Source organism: Dioscorea cayenensis, chromosome 11, assembly GCF_009730915.1.
Source record: "Dioscorea cayenensis subsp. rotundata cultivar TDr96_F1 chromosome 11, TDr96_F1_v2_PseudoChromosome.rev07_lg8_w22 25.fasta, whole genome shotgun sequence".
Taxonomy (NCBI): domain Eukaryota; kingdom Viridiplantae; phylum Streptophyta; class Magnoliopsida; order Dioscoreales; family Dioscoreaceae; genus Dioscorea; species Dioscorea cayenensis.
Window position 1 is genome coordinate 17,898,624 of NC_052481.1, and position 17,723 is coordinate 17,916,346.

At 34.5% G+C, this 17,723-nt stretch overlaps 1 protein-coding gene across 1 annotated transcript; it reads left to right on the plus strand.

The window, feature by feature from the left end:
* The first annotated feature begins 8,599 nt into the window (after positions 1-8,599).
* On the plus strand, positions 8,600-17,536 carry LOC120271669 (serine/threonine-protein kinase BSK1-2-like). The gene is made up of 10 exons (XM_039278345.1): positions 8,600-8,938; positions 9,018-9,153; positions 12,745-12,878; positions 14,430-14,532; positions 14,699-14,784; positions 15,043-15,240; positions 15,913-16,143; positions 16,577-16,690; positions 16,838-17,097; positions 17,446-17,536. The coding sequence occupies exons 1-10, from the start codon at positions 8,600-8,602 to the stop codon at positions 17,465-17,467; spliced, it is 1,623 nt and encodes a 540-aa protein (XP_039134279.1). The 3' UTR covers positions 17,468-17,536.
* Positions 17,537-17,723: the final 187 nt, after the last annotated feature.

A 17,723-nucleotide genomic window follows, 5' to 3' on the forward strand; every position in this document is an offset into this window, starting at 1 on the left:
TCCGCAATCGAACGGAGTGGTATCGAGAAGGAACCAAACCGGTGTCGTAATGGCAAGAAGCTTGTTAAACAACAGTCAAGTGCCGAGCATGTATTTGGGTGAAGCAATTACAATTGTTGTCTACATACTTAACCGAGCTCCCGGCGAAGTGTATCAGGTATGACACCCTATGAGGCTTGGTATCAAAGGAAGCCAAGTGTACGCCATCTGCGAACTTTTAGGTGTGTTGGCTATGTTAAGTTGACAACTCCACACTTTCAAAACTGGTGAACAAGAGCATTCCCATGGTGTTTTTCGGCTATGAGGCTAGAAGCAGGGACAACCAAAGGGGGGCTAGCAGGGGCTGAAGCCCCCCTCGGCGCTAGAGACACTACTTTTCAGTCAGTATAAAATTTGATAGTATCGATTTTTCTATACTTAAACTAATGTAAAATAGACTATTTTGATATATAAAAGTATGAAATGGAGTGGTGCTTGTGTGGTTAGTGGGTCTAGTTCTTAAAACATGTGACTTTTCAACCCACCCAAGTTCAAATCCTCTTTGGCGCATGTGTTTTTTTCACATTTTATTTTTTAATTTAAAAATTTCTAGGATTTTAAAATTTATAAAAAATTAAACAATCTTATATAAAATTTTAGTAATTTAAAAAAAACGTTGAAATTGATTATGAGGCATAGCAAATATATTATAACATATATATTTTTAAAAAGTACAAACTTGAGATGCATTTTTTTATTAGCTGAATTATTGAAAATCTTATATATTTGCTATAGATAATAACAAAAATTTAAATTATACTCTGTGTTTTTTAATGTGTATTCGAAAATTTGTTATATTAATACATTAGTCTTCATTTAAAATAATTATTTTGTTGTATTATTTTTTTATATATTATTTTTTTATGTTTTGATTTTAGGTTTTAGCCCCCCTACCATTGAGTCCTGGTTCCTTCACTGGCTGGAAGCAAGGCATATAGGATGTTTGATCCTGTGCAGAAAAAACTCCACATTTCACATGATGTTGTTTTTATGAAAAAAGGCATTGCCAATGGGACCGGATGGTTGATGAAAATGTACAAGGTATGGGTGACATTTTTTATGAAGACACGGGCGGTGAGGATTCTGAAAACTCTAACCAAGTTGAACCCAGCAGCCCGTCTGGCGAGAATGAAGAGAGTCAAGGACAGATGCAACGTTGGTACATGACCCATCTAAGATGCACACGGAAACACCCACAGTATCACCGGTTTCGTCCATGAAGAAGCCGACGCGGAAGCCACAACGATTTCGTTCACTGCAGGAAGTGTATGATGAATCATCGAAGGTTAAGTTGGAGTATTTTGAGATGTGTATGATTGCAGCTGAGGAGCCTAGATGTGTTAAGTAAGCACAGGAATCATGAGAGCTGGAGGCATGCTATGCGAGAAGAGTTGAGGGCCATTGAAGATAATAAGACATATGATCTTGTTGATCTGTCCCCAACCACAAACCCATTGGGCTCAAGTGGGTATTTAAAGTGAAAAAGGATCCTTATGGTAAAATAATTAAGTATAAAACTCACCTTGTTGCAAAAGGGTATATGCAGAAACAAGCTATATACTTTGATGAAGTTTTCACGCCCAATGTCAAATTGAAATTGTCAAGTTGCTCATTGCTTTGGCAGCTCAAGAATCATGGGAGGTGCACCATATGGATGTAAAATCGACATTTCTCAATGGTGAACTTGAAGAAGAAGTATATGTGGCACAACCTCCTGATTCATCGTTGAAGGCAGCAAAAGAAAGGTGTTGAAGCTGCGGAAGGCATTATACGGGTTCCGACAGGCACCAAGAGCTTTGAATGTAAAGCTTGATAACAGCTTTGTCTCAGATTTTATATAACTCCAAAATTAGAGATTTTTACGGACAATCATATAACTTAATAATAAACAACTTTTCTATGTTTCATCTTACCTAATTCAATCTTTATGACCATGAAAAATACCCATCAATATTGATGTTTTGCACAGACATCCCATCCGAGATAATTTACTAACAAAATCATATCTCATAAATGCAAGTGTATAAAATCTGAAATTTTTTAAATCTTAGGTAACATCAATATATACAACTTTCATATTAAGCATGAGTCCAGATTCAACTTCTAAGATCCTCAAATTCTCTGATCAATCTTCAAGCTTCATGTAGAAATACCATTGAGCACATCTACAGAAATCTGATCATATCTCACAAATTGCATGGGTAAAAATTCTAAATTTTGGTAGAGACAAAGATAAAGTCATCTTGTAAAACTTTTTTATATAAATCTAAATCTAATCAGACTCAAAAACCATAACATAAATAAAAAACGCTTAAAGGCCTGCACAGAAATCCTGCCCAGGGCACCTACATTCAAAGGCTATATCTTACAGGATACAACTTCAAAGATTCTGAAATTTTGCAGTAAACTAGTTAAGATTAGTATTTAGTAATTTCATATTTTGATCTCCTCCAAAATCAGCCTTTAGGTCTCCCAAAATTAAAGAGGGATCTCTGTTATGCTGATAGGAAATTTTTTAATCTTATCGTCAAATTAAATCAAATCAACATTCTCGTCAAACCCTAACCGTAACTAGTATCATTGTCACAACAATCATAAGAAAGAGTATAAACAAAATAAATCAGAACTTTACCTCAACAAAAACAGTGAAACAAATCTTTGATGATGAGACCCTTCTCCCGTCCTCGCCGCCGACACCACCCGCAAACAAGGAGAGAATTATGCTAGGCCTCTTTCTCCCCCCTAAAAGCGGAGATCTAAAACTGAAAGAGGTGAAGAGGTAGCTAGGGTGTTGAAACAAAAACAAAATCAACGGCTAGAATTAAAAGTAACAACAGCGGCTAGGATTTAATCAACGGGTGGGGCTCACATGGTCATAATGAAATGAGTGGATGTAATGAACTACATGGACAGGACGGCAATGAAATTTCACTTGAGATGCTTGAGGATGATGAGAGTTTTGAAACCGAGGCCTTCTTAGTGGAATGGAGAAGATGTGGTTCGTATTGAAGAAAAGAGATTACCAATGGCTACCAAAAGGGTTTGGTCTTAATATATTCATTTGATGGGAACTGAAGCATAACCTAGAGGTACCTATCTAGTATTCGGTCAAAATTAATATATATTCAATGTTTACAGGAATATTTTTGTTACGGAGATACAACAAAATATATTTTTTTATGGTAAACCTCGCTTTACAGAGATGCAGCAGACTCCTAACATTTACTTGTGTCCTTTGTTATGCAGACCTTGAATCAGTTGATCACTTCTTCATTCATTTTGACTCAGCTATCTTGTCCCACTTTAATCAGGTCCTTAGGACCCTATATTTTCTCTGCTTCTTTCAGTCCGAGAATTTTAGGATCTTTTAGTTAGAGCCCTTACTTGGAATGTTTGGATAGCTAAAACATGACTTCATTTTCATTCATAAAACTCCTAACTTGCATTCAATTATTTTGAACATAAGGCAGACTTTTGTCTTTTGGGTTTCAACTTCACTGGCTAACAAGAGACAGAAGTTGGAGTTCTCTCTTAGCCTAGGAGTTGTTTGTATTTTGGTGTGTTTTTTGTTTTTCCCTTTTCTATTTGCACCTCTAATAAATCTATGTATGTGTTTTTTGTGTTGTTTGCATGCTTGTGATGTTTTATGTTTTTTTAATAAAATTGTGGTTTTTCCACTCCATAAAAATAATATATATATATATATATATAAAGCACATCAAGCATAGGTTGAAAATCAAAATAAGAGCCTATTTGGATGCATAATAAATTTTCCATAGGATTCGAAGATGATTTCTATGGAATTTACTATAGAAAAAATTCCTACGGAATGGTGTTTGGATAAACAAAAAAAAATTCATAGGAATTTAATTTTAAAAATAAATTTGTTTTTATCCTCTTCATTGTTTTATTTATTTATTTTTTTAATTTTGGTTGTGATACTCAAATTACATTAACGGATGATGTTTGTTGAGTACATCAGATTCTATTTTATCATCAATCCAATAGCCAATTTTCTAAATTAATTAAAAGTTTTCTCATGCTAATTAATGAATAAACATCAAAATAAGTTGTGCAGCTCTCCTTATTCCCAATATGAGTTCCCCATCATTTCCCCTAAATAAATAAAATCCAAACAATCATAAGAAAGTCGTTTAAGCCTAAGCCACTTTAATGGATCAAATCCACAGAGGCGCACTAAAGAAAGAGCACCGCATCCCCTGAAGCCGGTTTCTTCTTATTAGCAAATGCACTCCACCCAGTTGTCAAAAGATGCCTGCGTGGTTGTCCAGCAAAACACACAAAACTAATAATTCATTCAAAATGGTTTCTATAGACATGCAATTCCAAAATCAACAAAAATACTCCTCAAAATCACTGAAAAGATGAAATTTCCAGTAATTAAGAACAAATCACATCACGTAAGAATGTTGCATATGGTCAATTTCATCATACATTGGAATAAATATATTATATTTGGGGAAACACAACCTCATGATCATATTCATCAGATAATGCAAAGCCAATAAACAGCTCATAAAACACACACCTCTATAAATATGGCTGAATCTCCACTCCATGTCATGCAAATCCTTAGCAACAAGCTCCTGGGAAGGCCTGAGTTGCTCTGGAGATAGGCTTGGATTAGGAAGTCAAAAGGAGAGATGAAGGAGAAGTGGCAAAGGTTGGTGGATTTGAGAAGGGAGTCGAAGGCGACGGTGAGGGAGGTTCGGCGAGATACATGGGAGTGAAGGAGCAATGAGGTTGGCTAGTGGAGGATGTAGGAGGGTGGAATGGCGGAAATGGCGATGGAGCCCGAGAAAGTTGAAAAAGCGGAGGAGGAGGCAAGGATCGGAGTCAACAGTGCGTAGGAGGAGGAGGAGGAGCTTGATGTGTGAGGTTTGAGGCGGCCAAGATGAAGGGTGTGCAAGAGACGAAGCCACGAACGAAAAGTAGAGGAAAAAAATATTTTGGTTACAACCTTTTTTTAAAATTACTATGGAATCTTATGATTCCATAGTAATTTTATCCTATCAAAATGGTATCCAAATACCCTTTATTATAATTTCCTACATAATATCAAATTCTATAGGAATTATCACCATTCCTATGGAATTTAGTGGTACCCAAACATGGCCTAAGTTTTTCATTTTTGTCACTGTGCTTATGAATAGTAGCACAATAAAAAATGAGATGTACAGTGTTTTAATTTGAACCATTCAATCAAATCAAACCAAATGTAGAACATACCATGCATGGAATACATAGTGTTTTGAACCTACAACAGCCTTATAAAAACCAAAATAAAACTAATCAATCCAAACTAAACCCTAATCAACTCTCACTATGCTCCATAATCATTATTGTGCTCAACTGCTGGATGTTCTACAAAGGTCTGCAGTTGATGTGTTCTAATATATATATATGTTTTTGAACCAGAATCAAAACTCATATTACTAATTAGTAGAAAGTTTTAATTACAAATATAGTACCTATCCTAAACAAGAGTTTAAATAAGTTATTATACCAATAGTTTTGTGAAGTTGTACATTCCTTAATTTTCGGCAACTCTTTGGTATTAGTTTTGCTTATATTAGTTAAATGGTTATATTTAGTCTTTTTTTAAATATTGTAAAAAAAAATATTTACGAAATTACGCATTCTGTGGAACCTTTTTCTTTAAAAAAAATAGAAAATGGAAGAACCCTTTTTCTATTTTTTTAATTAAAAAAAAGATGAAAACAGGAGAGTTTCTCTTGTTTTCATTTTTTTTAATTAAAAAAAATTAAAAACGGGAAATTCTTTTGTTTTGTTTTCTTTTTTTTTTAAAAAAAATTCTTAGCGGAAGTCAAGCATGGCGGTTGTTAAGAATTTTTAAATTTTTTTAAAAATTTATATTAGAAAATAATGGTCAAGCTATATATCTTTTTACGCTTTTTTTAAAATATAAATCTCAAAAATATTAGAAAATAAGACGGTCAAACATGCACCAATTAGAAATTATTGCGAAGTTGGTTAGTTCAACCTGCACCGGTCAGTAATTATTACGAAATAGAGGCGATCAAATCGACTGATTGTCGGATGGTCTAACCTGCACCGGTCAGTAATTAGTACAAAATAGGACTGTCAAACATGCACCAGTCAATAATTAGTACAAACTAGGATTGTCAAACATGCACCTTTCAGTAATTTGGACAAAAGTAGAACAGTCAAACCTGAACCGGTTAGTACTTAGTATAAAGTAAGATGGTCAAACCTATACCGATCAGTAATTAGTATAAAGTATGATTGTCAAACTTATACTGGTCAGTAATTATGACGGTCTAACCTATAATGATCATAAATTAAATTAGTCAAAACTTGACTTCCTTATACAAGCCAACCTTTAGTAGTCTATTTTCACTCTTATATATTATTTACGCTTTTTCACCTCACTCACCTTTTTACTTTTAGTTTCTTAAAGTGGGAAAGTGGGGATTATATAAGAAAACAAAATAAAAAAAATACAATGGTAAAAAAAGAGTAACTTTTTTATGGCCATTAATAGGCCAATATATATAATATTTAAAAAATCTCCCGTTTTCACTAAGGAAAAACGGGTGAGACGCTCCCATTTTCACCTTTTCTTTTATTTTTAAAAATAAAAAATAATAACGTGCTCTTCTGATTTCAGTATTTAAAAAAAGAGAAAATTGGAAAACTTTTCCCTTGTTTTCAAAAAATATGTATTTTTAGTAAATAATACACAAAATACGTAATTTCGTAAACTTTTGTTGTTGTAATATTAGAAAAAAACCTTTATCAGAGCTATTAAATGTATAAGTTACCCAATAATAATATATCAAATTCAAATGATTCGCACAAAATTAAAGTAAACAAATCCTCCCATTTAACAATTTTTTAATATACTGTACAAATGTAATTAACATGATTAATAGTTTTTAATTAATCATGTGCCATAAAAAAATAAATTTTGACTGCCTTTAAAATGTAGCATTTGACATTTTTTGCTCAATCATATTTATATTATGAAGGTATTGGAAAATATTAATGCATTGTTTCTATTGTGTACAGAGATTTATAAATTTTACCACCACAATAGTTTGGTGGTATGACATTAAGTTTTTTGGAGAAGATAAAAGGATTTGACATGATTCCACTAAGAAATTACTTCCTCTTAGTCACATATATACTATACCTTGTACGGTTTGCACCAACATTGTCAATTTTAGTTTGAGTATGCATAACAGTTTATGTTTTTTCTTATATATATATTCAAATTGTGATTGTTTTAATTAAAAATTATATTATTATATTTTCTTTAATTTGAGACAATTGTTTTGTTGATTATTTTTTTTCCTTTTATGCTTTGCTTTTGCCTAGTGGTTCCGCTATTATTACATTGTAATTTTATTTACAAAGTGTTAATTTTTTTAGTTTTCAATTTATTGCTCACTTGAGTGAAGTTTCACAGTTTGTCTCTTAAACAATAAAATTCATTTCTACATGGAATCGTAAACCGTTTACTGAGATATATATATATATATATATAGAGTATTAATTATTCTTTCTTGCAAAACAATTTATTAAATTTTTGTATGCAAATCATATATTTTTTATATTCTTCTTAATTGCTTAAGTTAGTTCAATCTACGGTCAACGCTGTTGAACCCTTGACCGGTTTCACCGGGTCAATGCCAGGTTCAAAGTTTAACGACATCACTAAATACCTGGCCCATCTTAATATACAATCAAAATTAATCATGTTCTAAGAGCAAACTGGAAAAGAGCACTAGCTTCATGACAACATGGCACTGACCAGCCCTTAACATCACCCAAAATTCTTCCAATGTAAAATATACAAAAGTTGCAGCTCCTTTATATTATTAACATCACCCAAAATTCTTCCAATGTAAAATATACAAAAGTTGCAGCTCCTTTATATTATTTGACTTTAGATACTGTGGGTCAAACTTGTAACAAAAGAAGATATATATAGTTAGTTAAAGGAAATATATATATATATATATATATATATATATATATTTGGACAATAAGCGACAAGAATCTCTCATAAAAGATTTATTTAAGAGATAAAAAAATAAGGAGGTTCACCAACAATGATTTACAGACTTTCTGTCATTTAACTTTAGAAGAAAAGTATAGATTATACAAATTTTCTGATAAATCATGTGTTTTTATCCCCTCAAGGAAAAATCTCAACAGAAAGTCAACAGTTACAATTTTTTTTTTAATAAAAACATATAAATTATGGAAAATATTTTTAAAATTAAAATTATATATAAAAAAATACTATATTAATAAAACAAGACTAAAATTTTGCTCAATTGATGTAGCATTTCTAGAAAGCAGAGATAGAGGGTGCATGGAAGCAAAGATTTTGTTAAAATATAACTAAAATAAATAAATAAATGAAAATGATACATATCTTAACAGACAGATATTTTTAAAATCAAAGCATGTAAAGTCAGCCAAAAAGCGCATGAAAGGATTGACTGTCCTTTATTCAAGAACAGTGATCTCCAACACCTCCCCGGCGATGGGTTGCTGCGTCTCCTCCTCCCCCCAACCGGAGAACCCCAACTCCAACAACGATGACCACCACCACACCCCCGACACCAATGCCAACCGCCCTCATCACCCTCCGTCGCAGCCCCCAGCCGGAAGAACAGCGCCCATCCCCCATTACACTCTTGCGGAGATTATGGAGGCGACGAATGGATTCTCCTTCGAGAACATCATCTCAGAAGGCGGCGCCAGTAGAGAAGCCGGCGCTAAAGTCCTGAACTCTGTCTACAGGGGCTGTCTTCATAGCGGCCAACAGATAGTCGTCAAGAGGTTCTCCTGGGACGCCTGGCCTGATGAAGAGCAGTTCAGGGTTAGTTCTTGTTTAAGTTCTTGTTTCTTGGTGATCTTGTTGTGATTCTTGGTGAGAGATTTGGAGTGGGGTTTTGCAGGAGCAGGCGATTGCAGTGGGACGGTTGAGACACCGGCGGCTTGTGAACTTGATTGGGTACTGCTGCGATGAGGATGAGCGGCTTCTTGTGGCGGAGTTCATGCCCAATGATACGCTTGCCAAGCATCTTTTCAACCGTATGTTTTGTTCTTCCTCGTACATCTTGTTATTTATTTGGTTCTGTGTTGATTTTTTTGCTATTTCTTAATGTGATTTGATTGAATGGAGTTTAGGATTCTTTTTGAGTAGATTCTTTGTTATTTCTTGATGTGATATTATTGAGTGGAGTTTAGGATTCTTTTTAAGTCACTGTTTGATGCTCTTGGCTTGAATCTGCATGCAAAGCAGTTGTATGGAGCTGCATTGGTAGTTTTTTATGCTAGCCAAATTCAGCCTTCTTGGAGCAACTAATCTTATTCACTAGTTATTAATTTTTAAGACTAGTAAGCCAGAGTTTATAAGGACTGATTACAGATTAAAATACATTTCTGTTTGGATGGTGTTTATAAAACTAACTAGAGCTATAAATCCAGATTTTTCTCCATCTTGTAAGAACGTGTCACCTCCACAGAATTTTTTTTTGAATTAAATATAAATAAACCACAAATTTATTGAAATAAAAAGCGGAACCTCCACCGAATTCACAACAGCTTCAATTCAGCAAACATATGGCTTAGTTTTGTTTCCAAATTTGCACCACCATGATAAAATTAGGTTCAAACAATATCTTTTCAAGTGCATCTCTTTAGAGTGTCCAAAATGGCATCAGAAAACAGGACGGGAGAGCTGACCAAGCTTCGGGCTATTTCTGGACACATGGGTCAGATAGCTCCTGTAATTTCCTCCATTGGAAAGAACTTTCAAGTGAAGATAAGTCGATCTGGTTTACATAGGGAATGGCACTGCAGTTCCCCTCAACTTTGTTTGTTGCTTGAAAAGGTTTGGTGTAATAGTATGCTGGGCAAATCTCTTACCCTGTTTTCATTATGTAACATTGTAAAATAAGATTTGTCTGTAACTACCATTTGCAATTTTTTGAAGGAGGTGGTACTTGTGTCTCCTGAAGCCGATGAAATCTAGAACTTTGGTACACATAATTTCTGTCAGAACTAAAAATATAGTCCCATATTGATTAAGGAAAGAGAAAACAAAGAGCATAAATATAAGTATAGGATTAAGCCTATAAGCCTTGGGGCTTTTTGGTTTAAGACCCTATTATCATGTTTAACTAAAACCCACACGGCACATAAAAGATCCTCAACAAAAAATAGGAATAAGTGAAAAATAATAAATAAGAAAGAGAGAAAAGACCTCTGAGACAGACAAGCACAGAATAGGCTTGGCCTATAAGCCTAGGCAACTAGACCTGTGACTTCTGAGACAGACAAACCGTGTACAAATCTAAGCAAGAAAAGGCAAGTTCAACTAAAGATAAAACAACCTGATTGAACTTAAGGGGGGTGTTGGAATTAAAAATATAGTCCAACATCGATTAGGGACAAAGAAAACAAAGGGCATAAATATAAGCATAGGGTTAAGTCAATAAGCCTCGGGGCTCTTTGGTCTAAGACCCTATTATTAAGTTTAACTATAAACCACACCTCCCAACATGGGGCCCATTCATGCACTTATAAAATTCTAATAATTTTTTTTTTTTGAAATAAGTGTGGATAAACCACAGATTTATTGAAAAGTAACAACATTACAGAATAGAAAACTCCTCTCACCAGTGGTGAGGAGAAACAAAATACAACAAAGGAAATAAAGCAAGGATAAAAATCTAAGAAGACGGAAGACACCACGGGCATCTCAGGTCTGCCTAGATAGTCAGAAGAAGGAGTGTCTACTCGTGTGCAGCATCAAGATCGGAGTCGCCGGTTGGAGTTGAGGATCTAGCGCTAAGGAAGTTGAGAGAGCGCTTAATTTTCTGAGAAGTCTCATTGAGTGTTTGCTGATGACTATTAGCAGCTGTTGAAAACCAAGAAAAAATCATATTAGCAGTTTTAAACATAATGTTATATGGCGGTAACGCAATCAATTGAAAGATACGAGTATTTCGTTCAATCCAAATGTTCAATAAGATTGCACGGGAGATAAGGTCCCAGAGAATACGGTGCTCAGAAAGGAGGATCGGTAACCAGGTAGTCCACAGTAGAGGGATTGACTGTGGTGAAGAATTTAAATCCAAGACTTGGGAGAAATATGCCCTGATACGTTTAGAGAATTCGCATTCGAGAAAAAAGATGATTTAGATTTTCAGAGGCGTTGTGACAGAGGACACAGGTATCTGAGGAGTTTAGATTGTTGCACCCTTCCTGTAACCCAAACTGTGGTTGGGCTAAAATCATTCAATCTAACTATTCTATCAATGTTGCAAATGGATTCTTGTACCACAATCCACCTAGAAATAAATCCTTTTTTTAGGCAGGAGTGATCTCCACTTTACTACCTTTCTGCTCTTGCCTAAACAAAACTATCAAATGTGGTTCTAGCACATTCTTTTGGTACGATCGTTGGCATGCTGGGCTTCTTCTCAAAGACCTTTGGCCAACCATTTTTTTCTCAATGTACCTCCCCTTGGATAACGGTCAGACAATTTACTCAACACCTAAATAATCTAGAGATTTTATTTCCTTCTGTCTCTCCGGATACGTTATCTCCTTTTCTCGAAATTATTCCTGATTGCTCTCTCAACCAGGAGATACTCCTACCTGGGCTCTAGAAAAAAAATGGAAATTTCACTGTCAAATCTTTTTACAAATTTCTTATTGATGGTGGTCTGCGCAGCTCGCTTCACTCACATTTCTGGAAAGTCCAATTCCCTAGTAAAATTACCCTTTTCTGCTGGCTTGCTGGAGAAGACAAAATCCTTCTAATAATTTCTTCATGATGCCCAGCTCATCCATATATTTGTCATGTTCTTAGTTTTAGCCAAAGTCTACAACATAGATTTTTGAATAATACCCTTTTTAACGAAATGCAACAAGCACATGTCAAGATTTTATTTTTAACAAAATGCAACAAGCACATGTCAAGAATGTGCATAGGCATCGAGTAAGCTCAACAAGCATTTGTGTCATCATTTTTCGTGGGCTTTGAGATTCGATCTCAAATCCTCCCCAAAACAAACATCTTACGTAAGGGATCCAGTAGTATTTTGAATAATACTCAAATTAGTTATGATTTATAAAGATAATTTGGAAGCAAGAATTCCCCTTTTCTCTCATCATAAATCATCTCCTTGTGGTATACTTCTTCTTCCATACATCTTCCTAGAAAATCCTCCCCTATTGTAGATTTAGCTTTTTATTAAGCTCCTCCAAGCTCTTCATTTGTTTTTAGCCCTTAGCACGACCAATGGTTTTTATAGAATAATTTTCAATGGTCTTCCAACTTGCTTGGGAAATTAAACCCAAGGAGCAACTAGTGGGAAAAGATACCATGTATTTCTGAAAAATGAGTGTCAATGATTTTAATTATTTCCGTTAAAGCTTTAAAACCCTATAAGGATATGTAGGTCATCAGTTAATATCCTGGTGACAATTAGGCATTCTTGTGCCTTCAATTTCATTTGCGTTTTCATGGATCTACATGTGCTTCTTTATGTTGATCAATTTATTTCTTGAGAATAATAATGACAAGTTCCATAAGCATATCATACAAATTTTCCATTTATCTTCATTTCATCATGTTTTAAGATATTAAATGTTTTTTTATTGTTTCCGCAGTTAAAACAGAGACCATGGAGTGGTCTAGGCGCTTGAGAGTCGCATGCTATGTAGCACAAGCTTTGGAATACTGTAGTGATGAAGGGCGAACTGTGTATCATGATCTGACTTCATATAAAGTTCTCTTTGATGAGGTCATATTAGTAATTATCTTTTTATAAATAGATCTTTAGATAATGCTAATGAAATCAATTAATTAAACAAGCAACCTTTATTGTTTTCTCTTCAAATATTACATTGTATAATTTCCCTGAGAAACAGAAGTGAAATATCAATGATGGTTACTTTTTCTAAAATCTATTTCTTAAGGTTATATATCATATAAAAACCAAACATGTTATGTTGGTTCAATTCAAGCCAAAAGTTTAATTGATCGGTTTAGAGACGCAGGCAAATTCATCTATATTATAATAATCAATTACTCTAATGTGCTTGTTGTTATGTGTTAGTTTATTTTAGGTGGCCTCCTTGCAAAAACCGACTAATAAAATGCTAATTTTATGTTAGATGTAAATCAAATATATTATGTAGGTTTTATTTAACTTAAAAACTTAAGCTAATAGGATATTTTATAAGAGACTGAAGGCTTCTCTTAATATCCATATTTATTAGCTTAATTGATGAGGGAATTTTAGGTCCTCTAATAATATTATCAACACAACGGTGACTATTTCCCTAGCCTTGATAATAAAGTTTTTTACTTGGTTGTGTGATTTTGCTTACCATAATAATACTCCACTATTTTAAGCAACCGGCCGCATGACTACCTGTCTGTTATTATGCTACGAGAGACTTTTAGGTCCTCTAATATTATCAACACAATGGTGCCTATTTCCCTAGACTTGACAATAAAGTTTTACTTGTTTGCATAATTTTGCTTACCATAACAATGCTCCACTATTTTAAGCGGCTAAGGAACTTTTAGGTCCTCTGATATTATCGACACAATGGTGACTATTTCCCTTGCCTTGATGATAAAATTTTTCAAGTTTTTTTTTTAATTTTTCTTACCATAGTGATGCTCCACTATTTTAAGCAGCCACATGACCATCTGTTTGTTTGTTTGTTTGTTTTGTTTTTTTTTTTTTTAAATAATAGAGCGACAAAGCGCTTTTTTTTATGAATATAAACAGATCTTGGAACCCGGATGTCATGATATATGTACATGTATGAGAATAGTATAGGAATCCCGGGGTGAGCGATTGTATGAGACGATACGAGGGAGCGATCTTGTTGGGGAAGATTTGAACCCATGACCTCCCCCTTACACATGACCATCTGTTTGTTGTTATCCTATGCTAATTATGAGTTTGCTTATTGGTGGTAATAGATATTTTGTTAGGGCTTTTTTTTCATATTTTAAATAGGAAAATTAGAACTTATAAGTGGGTGTTGCTTATACGGAAATTAATTTGGTTATTTTCTTCTAAATCCCTTAACTTTGCGTGGAGCACTTCCAAGGAATAAAGTGAAAGATATGGGGAGGAAGTTACAGGAGATGTTTTCTTAAAGTATCCAGCTTCTGCAAGCTTTTATTTATTTATTTATTTATTTTGTGATAGTGGAGTGCTTGCGCTTTTCTAACAAATGAATTAAGAAATTCAAGTAAACATGATGCATGCCTCCTTAGATGTCATTTTTCTGCAGCAATTTTGATGGTTTATTGATGTTTCTGTTTTTTGCAGACCGGTAATCCTTGCCTTTCTTGTTTCGGTCTTGTGAAAAATATTAGGGATGGAATAAGTGACAACACTAACATTGCTTACATTCCTCCAGAATACGTAGAAGGTACTGACCTACCATTGCCTAAAATTTATTTGCTCTAGTTGGTAGGCATCTTTGACCATGTTATAGTTAACTGCATGCTCTCTGATTCTTTTTTAGTAAAGAAAATGCTATTAAGTCTTAGCCAAATAATTGTGTGAAGTTACTGTAATTTCTTTTCTTTTTGTAGGATTGATCACTTTTGAAAGCGTGATATTCAGCTTTGGCAATGTGCTACTATTTCTACTAACCGGAAAACAAATTCCACCAGACCTCGTAAGGCTTTTTTCCGTTCTAGATATCACATAGATTAGTTTGTTTCTGCCTCTTTTCTTCTATTGATTCTATTTTAGACATGTTTATTCAATTTTAATCATAGGAGTCAATTAGCAGTCAACGCAATTGACTTTTATACAAAACAAAAGCATCATCATAACTATGCACACCCAAATTTTCTTTTGCATTTCTTAATTTCTATTCAAAATAATTTGTGATATATTTGTTATAATCATGTTTCATGTTTCCTATTTCCAGGCCCTGGACAAGATAAGGAGAAATAATATGCATACCTTTATGGATTCTCGTGTGAAGGGTCAATATTCCATTAAAGAGGTAGTTGCTTTGGTGAAACTTGCCTCTCAATGTTTGCAATATTTGCCTAAGGACCGACCCACTATAAAACAAGTTATTGCAAGCCTTGAACAAGTTCAAAGCAATGCCAGGGATGCTGGGGTAAGCAACTCGTGATTTCAATTATTTTCTCTTTTTTTTTTTTATTTTGTTGTCATGTTTATGTAACAAAAGTGATAAGTGCCCTCAAAAAGATAGACAGATGCGAAGGTGCACATATTACTGTGGTTAAATGATCCCTAGGGTTAAATTTTCCCTGTAAGGAGTGGAAATAATGTTATTTCCACGGAGGACCCACACCATGATCAGCAATAGTGCTGATGAACAATACTAAAAAATGACCCCCAAGGAATAAATTCTTCTACCATGCAACCCTGAAATGGAGAAAATACAGTTTCTCCTACAGGGGACCTACACTATGACTAGGAAACAAAACAATACCCTAGCATATAGTCCGTGAATAGTACTGATAAATAGTACTACGGGAGTATGGTATCAAACCTTCGGCCTCTTATGCATTTCGTGGTGAGTTACTAGTGGTTTCTCACTTGTGATTTCATTTTTTATGCCTATATATATTTATGTTACCTGTGTTGCTTTATTTTTTTTAATTTCTTTTTAATGCATTTCTTGTCAAGCATGGTAAAAGCTTGCTCTTTCTAAATAACATCAGCAAGGCATTATCTGCTGTGATATGTATTCTATCATCTCTTGGAAAGCCAATCCTATAGAAATTAGTGATATTTGATGCTTACTTTGTCACATTCAATGCAGGCACCAACTAATGCAATGCAAGGGACTCAGGGGCAAGATAAAACCTCATCAAAGACTCAGACGAAAGATAAAACCCTACTAATGTCGAGGAGTTCCAAGCAAGATAAAACCTCACCAATTCCTCAACCAACTTCCTTGCAAATGGCTGAAGCTGTTGCCATAATGGACCTCCCAGCCATTCATCAGATTCTAGTTTTCGAAGGCTACAAAGGTGATGCAACAAGTCGGGAGGTATATAACATTTTTGGTTATTTACGTTAAATTCTGAACTTGAGTTTCATGGCCTCCTACCATAAAACCCCCTATCAAGTTTTGGAGAAGGGCTTCATAGCTGTTACTAAAAATAGAAAGATCTTGGTTTCATTCTATTGTGGAATCATTAAGGATTAATAGAAAAAAGACATACGGGGTGAAGGAAAGTAAAATTCAACGTAGGAGTTCAGGTTTAGAATAGATTTATAAACTTTTAATATGGGAAAAATCATGTTGATATAGATTAACTAACTTGTATACGTTATTCATATATTTTAGCAATAATAATCCTTAGTTTTAATAATAGAATACCAACTAATATTGTGAATTGATGACACGTGTGATCTCACTTACTAAAATATACTTCATCAGATGTCATCAGTCATTTTGGATTTCTTCTTCTCTCTTTTAGTTGACTTTTAGAGACTCAACACAACACATGGAAGAAATGTTGCAGACTAGGTGGAAAGGTGACTTGGCCTTCAATAGTAAAGATCTTAAGACAGCTTTTGAGTGCTATTCTCAGGTAAATTTGTACTAATTTTCCTTTTTTTTTTTCCTTTGTAGTAATGCATATCCTTGTAAATATGTGATAAAAAGGGTCAAATAGAAAATCATGTTGTTCATCTGACCTTGCAATTGTCTAACCATAAGGACTTGTTTTAATATGTAGTTTCTAGATGGGGCAAAAGTAATTTCACCTACTGTGTATGTGAGGAGAAGCCTATGCTACCTTATGTTTGATCAACCTCACGACGCCCTTCGTGATGCCATGCAAGCACAGTGCATTCAACAGCGCATTAATGCAGATTGGCCTATTGCATGCTACATGCAGGCAGTTGCCCTAAGCCTGCTGAATCGGGACATTGATTCCGCAAACAAGTTGAAGGAAGCAACTGCAATAGACGAGGCACTTGACACTCTTCTCAAGAGGTATGCAACCACATGTTTCCACATTTGCCAAAAGTCAAAATTTGGAGTAAAGTTTTTGCATTAGAAACACGGTTTACTGCTTTGATATTTTTTTTTTGACACGATATTACTACATTGATTTGATGCATCAATTTTGTGCTTTTTACTTGTTTGTGTACATTGATAAATGTGAATATAATATCAAATTTCTGACCTACAACATATCTTGGGTTATCCTTTTACGTATCCTTAACAAACCTGTGCCATGCCATCTCTGTCTCTTGTCTACTATAACTTGGAATTCTAAGACAGAGATTGACATTGCCGGTTTCTATGGTTTTGGATTGAATCTTACTATATGTTTTGCAGGATGTTGTCAGATACCAGTTAAGGTGGAATTGGATGCTGAGGTGAAAGTTCTGCTCATTGCCTTATACCACGCCAGCTTGGAATGTGCGAGGATTAGAAGATTCTTTATTAGCAATTCGGATACTGTAAAATTGATTACTGGAGGGAGTTGTGTAAATGTATGGCATGCTCATCAGTTGACTATAGAGCTTCAAAATCTCCTCATCTTGGCAGGCTCCCCGAAGATTGATACTATACCTTAGGCTTGGATATTTGCCACAATTTTGGCATGGCTTTTT